Genomic DNA, 10,884 nt, shown 5'->3' with positions numbered 1-10,884 from the left:
CGTTCAGCCCGGACACAGGTCCTCCTCTTGAAGGTCTCTGGCAGTTCCCTCACTGCAAGAAGTGAGGTTACAGGGAACCAGGCAGAGGGCCTTCTCGGTAGTGGCAACCGCCCTGTGGACCTACCTCCCAGCAGATGTCAAGGAGATAAAGAACTACACAACTTTTAGAAGACATGTGAAGGCAGCCCTGTATGAGGAAGCTTCTAATGTTTGATGTTTCATTATATTTTTATATGTGCTGTAAGCCTTTCAGAGTGGCTGGGGAAACCCAGCCGGATGGGCAGAGTATAAATAATTATTATTAGCATTATTATTAGCAACGTTCACTCCAAGGAAGGACCATGTCGAACCTGAGCCCACTGGTCGCGTTTGGCACAAAGGAAATTCAACCGGAGCCTAAAGCCTTTTAAATAAATACTTTTAGATAAATACATCTTGGTCCCATTCAATGCTCCACCAGCCACAAACTAGGAGGCCTTTTCTCGGGGGTGGGGCAGTGGACCGAAGCCACGGTGGGGTGGTGCAGGGTCAAAGGGCAAAGGTCAGTCAGGGCTGGGGTTCCCGTCTCCTTGAGGAGCTTCCGGCCGGCTGCGGATTCTTGGGGGCTGTCCCTGCCTGGCCCTTCTGGGAGGAGGGCGTCTGGGACGGCAGCTTCTTCTTCAACACCGGAGTTTTGCTTTTGCTGCGGAAGACCTTGTTTGGGTCCAGCTTGTTCACAAAGGAATCGGCCTCCTCAGAGAGCTGCTCCGTGTTGACGGCGATGGGCTTGTACATGTTGAACCATTGCTGGAAGAGGAGAAGGGAAAGTGAGGAGCAGCAAACGGCAATCACTGCAGGGTAGGCATGCGGTTCTGGTTGCCTCGTCTCGAGAAGGATGCTGGAAAAAGGGCAACCAAAAGAGAGCCAGTGTGGTGTAGTGGTTAAGAGAAGTGGACTCGTAATCTGGTGAACCGGGTTCGCTTTCCCGCTCCTCCACATGCAGCTGCTGGGTGACCCTGGGCTGGTCACACTTCTCTCAGTCCCACTCACCTCACAGAGTGTTTGTTGTGGGGGAGGAAGGGAAAGGAGAATGTTAGCCACTTTGAGACTCTTTCGGGTAGTGATAAAGTGGGATATCAAATCCAAACTCCAAAATTATCAAGGGGGTGGAGCGAATCCCCTATGAAGGAAGGTGGCCAAGGTTAGGTCTTTTTGGTCAGGAGAAAAGGCAAGTAAGAGGCAGCACGATAGAAGTTTACGAAGTTTGGCATGGCACAGAGGAAGTGAAGAGAGTCTCTCATTGGGAAATGCAGGACAGGTAAAAGAAAGGTAAACCAGGGAACTCAGGATTCCAAAGAGGCGTGGCTCTTGGGTTCAAGGGCCATCCTGACGCAGAGGAAGACTCTAGCCTCCGAGCCCTGCCTGTCAAGGCAAATTGCCCGTCTGATAACGCTGCTATCAAAATTGGCAATAAAAATAATGCTGCACACAGCAGAGGAGGATATATTGAGAGAAATATTGAGCTGTGACCTTGGGAGTAAAAACTTTGTTTTGAGAATGCCTGAAAAAGCTAAGCAACCTTGGTGGTGGGTGGGAAGCAGATAGAAGAGGATCAACACAGGAAGAGAAAAACAGACCCTAAACCAGATTTGGCAGACTTTGTAATGGAGCAATTTGCTCAACAGAGGAAGGATTTTGGATTACAGATGCAGGAGCTATTTCAGAAAATGAGTACTAAGATAGAGGATAGCACAGCTCAGCTGTCACAGCAGATAGAAAGAATGGGTGTAAAGGTTAAAGAACTTGAGAAATCGGCTGAATTTAAGAAAACCTCTGAACAAATAGAGCAAGTGAAACAAGAAGTAGTGTGTAAAGAGGCTGTGGGTGGGGTTGTGGGTAGACTGGATCTATTAGAAGGTGCTGTTCCTATGACACAAATGAGACAAAATGAGAATACAGTGAGAATATGCAATTTACCAGAGCAAAAGGAAAACCAGAGACTAGAGAAATATTTAGCAAAAATCTTAGCTGAATGGTTAGGAGAAAGAGAGGAGTGGGTGGAGGAGGCTATACAGACCTGTTACCGGGTCAGAAATAGAAGAAAAAGAGGAACACAGCAGCCTGGAGACTGTTTGGTTACTTTCATAACTAGAAGAATAAAGGAAACAGTTCTCCAGAAGGGATTTGAAACCGGTCTAAGGGTTGGTGATAATAGGGTTGAGATATTTAAAGAAATTCCTTTTAAATTGAGAATCGGAAGACAGAAATATAAGTTCCTGACAACCGCCCTAAAAAAAGCAGACACAATACAAATGGGAGTTTCCAGAGGGACTCTCATTTATATCCAATGGCAAAAGGTAGAGACTTACAACAGAAATGCAGGCACACAATTTTTTTGAAAAACAAGGCAGAGACTTAGAAAGACAAAAAGCAGATAGGTATGGGAATACCCCTCTGGAAAAGCAAAGGCAGGCAATGGAACAGCTTGCACAAGAAGAAGAAAAAGGTGCAGCAGGAGGTAGACATATCTTGAGAGAAGTTAATAATGGCAAACCTTAAAATACTAACTTGGAATGTGAATGGATTGAACAATAAAACAAAGAGAAACAGGGAGGAACATATAATTCTCAAACAAAATCTAGAAATAATTTGCCTACAAGAGACACATAAAGCAAAAAAAGAAAGGTAAACCAGGTAAAAGAAAGGTAAGCCAGGGAACTCAGGATCCCAAAGAGGTGTGGCTCTCTGGTCCAAAGGCCATCCTGACGCAGAGGAGGACTCTAGCCTTGGAGCCCTGCCTGTCCAGGCAAATTGCCCATCTAATAACTATCAAAATTGGCGATAAAAATAATGCTGCACATGGCAGAGAAGGAAGGTGAGTGATGGAAAGGTGGGGGCGTCTCAAGGCCTGGCTTGTTATCTGCCGGCCATGGGACCGGAGGCCTCAGACAAGAATCCAGCTAGATGGGCTCAGGGACAGAAGAGGGTCTGCTTGGGATGGAACAGATCCCTAATTTAATCCCTGGATAATCTACTAAAATATTATTATTACCCTTTGCAAGACTTTCTTGGCACAGAGCTGCAGGAGACAGATCACACCACAGCATGGTAATATCCTAAGCTCATGTTGCATGGTGTATTTGAAGGCAGAGTTGTGCTTTGGTGTCAGAGTGTGTGTGTCGGATGCAGAGTTCAATCCCTGGGGTCTCCAAGAGGGGCTAAGAGAGTCAGTGTTCAGAGGCATATACACCTGTACCTGTGCCCAGCCAAGCTTGCTATAAGATTTCCACCAGGGCTCCACAAGGTCAGGGAAGCCACCTGGGAACAGTACTATTGATGTCCCGGCTCACTTCACCATTGCAGGTCAAGTGCATTGCATTGACCAGGGCCTCAGGAGCACCAGACATGCCAGCCAGAAAATCCATTCCAATTCTACAAGTCTCTGGGGCCTGGACCATCTCAACAGAGAGAAGTCTCTCTGGAGAGGAACAGCCACTTCCTGTCCAACTCTCACCAGGGAATGAAATGTCCATCCAGGACAAAGGGCTTATCTTAATCCACAAGCAGAGGCAGCCCAAGACATTTTTTGGCACCTGAGGTGGACCACAAGTTGGTGTCTCCCCACCAGGGAACAATGCGGGAGTGAAGATTTCCATTGGGAAGAAGTGGGGAAATCAAATCAACCTCACCTTTGGGTTGAAGTGGGACTCAAAGGCCAATGTTGTAGGGTCTGCCCCCCAAATCCTGGAGAGTCAGTGTCTAAATGCCTCTCTGGGAAAGTGGGAGTGATGCAGAACAGAGCAAGGGAATGGAAGGATTCGTTCAGAGGGGAGAGCATTTATGTTGCATAAAAATCCCCACTGGTATCTCCAAGGAGGGCTGGGAGAGACCCCCGCGATGCCACCTGAAGCTCTGGAGAGCAGCAGCCAGTCAGTGTAGAGGTGGTGTGGCATAGTGGTAAGAGCAGTGTTTATCAAACTTCAGTCCAGACAACAGCTGGAGACCCAAGTTTGAGACACACTGGATTAGAATGTCTGTCTGGGGCCTGGGAAGCTGGGGCTCAAATTCCCGTTTGGCCATGAAGCTCACTGGGTGACTTTGGGCCAATCACTCATTCTTGGGCCAATCACTCACTCTAAGCCTGACCTTCGCAGAGCTTTTGTGAAGGCAGAATGGGGAGGAGCAGCAGACCCTAGGAAAAGAGACGGGCCGTTTGTCGTTCTCTCACCTTAGCCTGGGGGCTGATGCCGTAGCTGGTGAAGGCATACTGCCAATGCGGCAGCCCCAGGTGGGTGATCAGGAGCCGGTAGTAAGCGGTGAAGGTTTTGGTAAGGAAATGCCAGTAGAGAGCTCGGTCCAGAAACCAGATCTCGGAATCCGGGGTGACAACTGGAAGTGAGAAGAGAGACTATTAGGCCGCAGGATGAGAAGAACGGACCGCCTCTCAGGGGGTTTTAATAAGGAACTCTGAGGCCTAGGAATGACGATCTGGGCCTCAGTGCTTTCTAGAAAGGATAAAGGCATTTCCAAGGGAAATTCATCCTCTGAGGCGGTATACAAATTTTAATATTATATAATAATAATGGCAAATTATGAAAGCCAGGCATAGCTTGCTTCAGGAAGACTTCATCACAGGCCATCATAGACAACAGCCTTTGTCAACCTGGTGTCCTCCAGATGTTCTGGACTACAAAGCCCATCAGTCTCAGCCAGCACAACTGTATGGTGCTTGGTACAGTAGTCCAAAACGGAGATGTGGGAGATAAGGCAAAAGCTAGCTGGGGTTTGCAGATGGGGCTGATTTGTGCAGGCAGCTCTTGGGTTTCTGGTATCACACAACATACCCGGCTTGGTGTTCTTGTACACAAGGCAGACCTTCCCATTCCCTCCACACGGGTCCAGCTCAAACACCAGGCTCCGTGAGTCCAAGTGAGGTTTCTCTGGCTGACCACTGTTAACTTTGGGGAGAAAGAAAAGGCTGAGCGAGGCAGGCAGGCATTCTCATCGGGTGCAGGGTAAGGAAAACTCAAACCAGGCAAAAGTTGGGAAGCTGGGTGTCAGTGGGGCTTGTGTATAAGGTCACGGAAACTTTTGGTGGGGTAGCGGGACGTGCGGAGAGATGGACCGAGGTCTCCCATGGACAAAGGGGTGAGGTGGGGCAGTACCTTCTTCATCATCAGTGTCCTCCAAGTCAGCCAGCGTGGGGGCATTGGGCAAGGCGTAGACTGGCAATGCTCTGACTCGGTTTAGCTTGGAGATGCTGTTGATGGTCATCGAGCCAAGCGGCATTGGGTTGTCTGGAAGAAAGGCAGCCATTATTAGGTTGCTGGCATAGATGGCACTATTCTGTAGGAGCACAGAAGGCTCAGAGAACATGGTGCCTTCTGAAGAAGAATCTCAGCTTTCTTTCTTTTTGCAAAAAGCAAGTGCCGAACCATCATGGCCGCAAAGATGGGATTGGCAGCACGCAGAGTGCTGCTGCTGAAATAGGAATCTTTCTGCTGCGGAACAGCTCCCGTTTCATTGTCCCACTTCCCAAAAATAAAGACAGAATACAACTTGAGTAGAGGAAATGGGTGTTTGAATGCAATTGTTGATCAGATAAGAATGTGTTTATTTCATGTGCGTTCCATAGCATTTATATACTGTTTGACTGTGAGTAAAATTCTAAGAGCGCTTATCGACAAAATTATCAACAAAAAGTTAAAAACGGCTATTTAAAAGCATTCAAAAGTTATTTATTTATTTGTATACTTCACATCATTTGAAGATCCTACTGTGGTTCACAGCATAAAAACACAAGGTACAAACATAACATACCCCATAAAAAGAGGGGAAAAAACAAAACAAAACAGTAATGCCCTCTCCATTAATTAAAATCAATGATTAGCTAAAAACTGGATTAAAGCACATGCCATACTTCTTTGTGACTGGATAGGTTTGCCTGAACAATAATACTTTTAGCAGGTGCCAAAAAGAGTACAGCGAAGGCACCTGCCTGTTGTCAATAAGCAGGGAGTTCTAAAGTGTGGGCTCTGCTGCACTAAAATACTGATTTATTACATATGCAGAATAAGCAGTATGGGGTGTTTGTAATGGTGTCAGTTCCGCAGATCAAAGTGGCTGAGTGAAGAAGGTGACCTTGTGAGTAAATTGGACCCAAGCTGTTTATTCTTACCGTCAAACTTTACACTCCAAGTCATGTGGAAGCCATCCGTCATCAGGTAGAAATTCTTTAAATCCTCGGGCAAGACGCAGGCATTCTTCTGCAAGGAGAGGCGAGGGCAGGAGAAAAAGAGAATCAAGCAGCAGCCACTGTCTCTGCGGCAGGAATTGCCAGTGTGGCCCAGTCTAGATATGGTTGGACTCCAACTCCCATGGGCACCAGGCAGCATGGGCAAGGATCAGGGGTGATGGGAGTTGGAGTACTGCAACACTGAGACATAGGAAACTGCCTTATGCTCAGCCAGACTGTTGGGCCACCTAGTTCACCATTGTCTCCAGGGTTCAGATGCTCTCCAGGGTTTCAGGCAGGGAAGCTCTCTACCTGCAAATGATGGAGATGGAACCTGGGACTTTCTGCGTGTGATGCAGATGTTCTACCATTAAACTACAATCCTTTCCCAACATCTGGAGGGCATCCTTGCTTTGTGGAGTGTGCTAGCCTGCAAACAAGAGAGGTTGTTATTGGTTTGTTCTTGTTCTTGTTTTTATTTTTAACTTGTATTTTGTGCTTTTCATACTGTGGTTTTATGTTGTATAGGGCAGTGTACAAATTTAATAAACAAACAAGCCTTGGTGTGCAGCTAGCCCTCTTGTCCGTTATACTTCTTCCAGCATTTGTCTTTCTCCTATACTTTGCTTGGCCCCGATGGACAGAAACAGGCCTGCAGTATCCAGCTGTTGTCTGAGAGCCCTATCATCTCTCCCCCTCAGCATTCTTGTCGGCCTATGTCAAGACTGACCCCTTGCCCTGCTGCATCTATAACTCTGCGTCCGCAGAGTCAGCTCTGTCCAGGTTTGCATTGCTCCTCTTCTTGAGCTGCCTGCCTGCTGCCTGATGTCATTGCTATGTCCGGTTCTCTGCTGGATTACATGCCCTGAAAACTCGTGCCTCCTAAACTAAAGCTATCAGAGCGGCAGCATCGAGAGGAAGGGTGCGTCGCACACACAGAGGGTGCTCTTCAAAGCAGGACCCAACAGCAGGTGAGAGTCCTCTGATTCTTCAGTTCCTCATTACAGCCCAATTTAACAGAGGGAGAATAATTGGTGGGGACATGTCCAACAGCCCTTAGAGTAGTGTTTCTCAAAGGGGGTGGCAGGGGAGAATGGCAAGTGTGGCATGGAGAATCAAAGAAACATTTAAAGATTTCAGTACAGTATAGTATAAAAATATTTTTGGGGAATATTGCAAGAAACAGAATCTATGCCTCTTTTCAGGAGCGTTGACTATTATTCTACAGTTCTCCATGATCTGTTGTTGCAAAGAGGGATTTTGAACTCTAACAAATATGAAACATCAGAAAAGAGAAAGCTTTCCTTCTGTTGACAGACATATGAGAGTTTGTTTGTCTCAAATTAGAGTTCACACCTCTCTCTGAGTTTGTAAATGTGCTTAAGAGGTCTGCTTATAATTATATTTTGGGAACGATTTCTGCTCTTATGTAGTTGAATTGTTTTAAGCTTTTTGGGCGCCCCATGAATGATCATACTATAAAGTAGTTGTTTTCTGCGTTATAAATCAAGCACTGAAAGGAGTTGTTTCTTTTTGTTTTACAACATATTTCTTATCACTAAAAGTATTCAGTGCTGTTTTTATTCTGAAAGTGTGGCCCAGGGAAAAAAGTTTGAGAAGCATTGCCTAGAACGAACAACTTGAAATCAGTGCCAGAAGAGTAGCCAAGTTGGTCTTACCACCTGGGCCTTAAGACACTCCCAAACCCATATTTGCTCAGCCATCTAGCTTCACACCTTTCTCAAGTGTTTTTGCCTGGCTTCACTATGTCCTGGAGCTTATTAGACTTCTCGCTTGCCAGGATGAAGGACAGAGATGGGTGTGTGAAAGTGTGTAGAAAGTAGACTACTTCACAAAGATAAAGATTGCATTCATTGCTGTGCCCACTTTTCCCACAAGAGCTGGAGGGCACCAGGTTGGCGAGGCTGAGACGGGAAAGGCAGGAAGGACGGCGCCACCTAGTGCCAAAGGGGCAAACTGCAAACTCCTTTACTATCAATAGTTTCACATGAAGCAAGCTTTACCCGCTCTGTTACCAGAGGGCAGCTCTGCATGCAGTCCCATTTAAAAAAACGACCTCACCTCCAGGTGCTCTGTTCTGATCATCTCTATGGAAAATCCAAACTAATAATACTGCAAAAGCTGACTCGAGCACCGTGGGGGAGGAGAGGCAATATGCATAAATAATAGCCAGCCTTACCTGTTCCCATGAAACAATGGCATGGCGCTCGGCTGGCACCTTCTCCACAAACGTCACCTCAGTAACTCCTGGAGAAGCTTCTGCAAAAAGAGTAATCAGTGTAAACAATACTTGCCTTGCTCTTCAACCAGAAAGATTCCCCCAAAGCAGTTTGCAGATGAATATAAACCAGACAGTCCCTCTGCCTCTAGGCTTGCAACATTAAAGAGCCACAACATGAAAGGAAAAGGCACTGGGAGGGACAAGGAATAACATAGTGGGGGGGAGTCAGCATGGAGTCCTGCAGATGTTGCTGCTGGACATCCAGTTCCCAACAAGCATGGCCAACAGGGAGGGAAGATGAGAGTTGTGAAGGCTACATGTTGATGGATTTACTTACAAATTTTATAATCTGCCCTTTTGTAGAAATATAGTGAGTGGGAAAATAAAGACGGGCGAATCAACAAAAGATCCATAAAAATATCAATGAATATCAATCAATACGCATTGGTTAAAATCATGTTGCCTGTTTAAACAAACAAACAAAGATTTCAAAAAAGGAGGGCTGATCCCTGACAAATTTCTAGTAGCAGGGAGTTCCACAGGACTTGGCTTGCCACACTGAAGGGTACATCCCTAATGAATACTAGATGAAACTCAGGGGTGCTGGGAACCACCAGAGATTCTCAGTGATTGAGGAATCAGGAATCAGGCTGGCCCTGAGATAAGTTGGGTCCTAGTCGTTGAGGGCTTTTCGTTGATTCTATGATTCCAAGAGCCTTCTCCCCTTGCGGGTTCCCAAGCTTCTCAGCATCCAGCCAGTCCATGACACCACTGCATTACAGCTTCCATCAGCTCCAAATCTCCCAGAGGTCACTGGTTTTGGGGAAGACGGAATTAGAGGAAGAAAGTCGTTGCACAGCACACGGTGTTAGGAAGCGATCAAGTAGGCAGATCTTAAGCTTCTGCGTGGAAAATAGAAGAGGACAGAAAGGGCACACACACCCCTTAGGGAGCCCTTTGAAGCATCAAAGGTAAAAGATGGGGGAAATCCTGTTAGGTCCTTTAGTTAGACTGGGCTCCCAGTCTTGAGGGGAAAGGAGGTTGGGGGATAAATGTGTGTGCCTGAGATAAACTGTGGCTCATTTGCATCACACTAAACTAAACATTCATCCAATGTTAGGAAGAGCTAATGGAAAATGTCACTGAGCTAGCAGTACCTTTGCCTGGTTCGCTAGCTGCAGTAGGGCCCTTCCTGGAGGATGGTTTGTCCCATTCCCCACTCCCTTTAGGTCTTCAGCCGCTCTTATTTCCACGGTAAACAAATAAAAACCCACTTCGCCAAGAATTTCACAGGATGAGACCTTTGGCGAGGCAGTCAGTCAGCCTGGCCTCCCTCACAGGACTGTTGTGAGGATAAATATGGGAAAAGACAGGGTGGTTGGCGGGCAGTCCCTGCCCCTCAGCCTGGCTTCCCTCACAGGGCTGATTTGAGGGGAAAGCGCCATGCAATGAGCAAGAGAGGGAAGAAAGGCTCTTTGCGGCTCCATAGCCGTTTCCATGGCAACCAGGGATGCCACCTCCGCCTCCACCTTACCTAGGATGCGGGTCACCCCCAGGGTGAGCTTCTCCAGGTAGGGCTTGGTGCTGCTGGAGCTGCTCACATTGCGCAGGGCCTTCTCCTCCATCCTCTTCCTCCTCCCTCCCGCATCAGCCCCTGACCACCTGCACCTGCACACCTGTACGAACAGCCAAAGGGGGGCGGCAGGACCAGGTGAGCGCGTTTTGCCCCTTCTCGCGACCCGTAGCTCGGAAGCCCCGCCGCGGTGGCTTTCGGGAATCGCAGTCCTCCGTTTCATTCAGTTCCTTTCGATCGCCGTTCTGTAGGGGGAGGAGGAAAGGAGAGCAGGCACTACGACTCCCAGACGGCAATGGGAGAGCCGGCTCCTCCTTCTCCTCCCTTTCTCCCCCCGCCCGTTCCGAGTCCTCCCCATTGGCCGGCTCCTCCGACTCCGTATCTGGGCAAACCCCGGTCCCTGTCAGCCAATGGGAGCCGAGAGTCGGGTGCGGGGGGCGTGGCAGGGCGGAGAGACGTTGGACTTGGCGGTTGCTTCAAGGTGGAGGATGCGGCTGCTCGTTGGAGTAAGGACCGTCTTTTTACCTCAGGAGGGGCTCGCGGGGGGGGCGTGGCGGGAGGAGAAGGAAGAGCGGGGGGGGGTGTCTTATTTGACGGCGGGCCGATGATAGACGGTGGCCAAGGCTGCCGTGGTTCCTGAGCATGTGCAGAGAGCCGCCTCCGTTGCCTCAGGAAAGAAGCCCCGCCGAGTGCGGAGCCAGGCCCGGGGGTTCCGGGGGAAGCCCCCACTCCCAGGGCGGGGGGACCTTGGCCTGCCAGCCTCCCTCTCTCTCGCCCCTCGCCCTACTCTGCAGGGGTGTTGTGAGGGGCCGGGGAGCGTCGCTTGAGGGACAGAGAGAGGGCTAAACGGGGCTG

At 48.4% G+C, this 10,884-nt stretch overlaps 1 protein-coding gene across 3 annotated transcripts; it reads right to left on the bottom strand.

The window, feature by feature from the left end:
• Window positions 1–176: 176 nt before the first annotated feature.
• Window positions 177–10,281, bottom strand: TPGS2 (tubulin polyglutamylase complex subunit 2). Of its 3 annotated transcripts, none has more exons than XM_083575846.1 (7): window positions 10,165–10,281; window positions 8,415–8,494; window positions 6,158–6,245; window positions 5,145–5,276; window positions 4,824–4,937; window positions 4,208–4,368; window positions 177–786 (listed from the first exon to the last, which is right to left on the bottom strand). In XM_083575846.1, exons 1-7 carry the CDS (start codon window positions 10,250–10,252, stop codon window positions 547–549), a joined length of 903 nt encoding a protein of 300 aa, XP_083431972.1. In that variant the 5' UTR covers window positions 10,253–10,281; the 3' UTR covers window positions 177–546. The 3 variants fall into 3 exon arrangements, with proteins under 3 accessions (XP_083431972.1, XP_083431971.1, XP_083431973.1); XM_083575845.1 differs by having other exon boundaries at window positions 9,991–10,192; XM_083575847.1 differs by lacking the exons at window positions 5,145–5,276; window positions 10,165–10,281 and adding an exon at window positions 9,991–10,164.
• Between the last annotated feature and the right edge of the window lie 603 nt (window positions 10,282–10,884).

The sequence above is a fragment of the Podarcis filfolensis genome (genome assembly GCF_964270895.1).
Source record: "Podarcis filfolensis genome assembly, chromosome: 11".
In the NCBI taxonomy this organism is placed as follows: domain Eukaryota; kingdom Metazoa; phylum Chordata; class Lepidosauria; order Squamata; family Lacertidae; genus Podarcis; species Podarcis filfolensis.
This window is presented reverse-complemented; position numbering and strand designations above follow the sequence as displayed.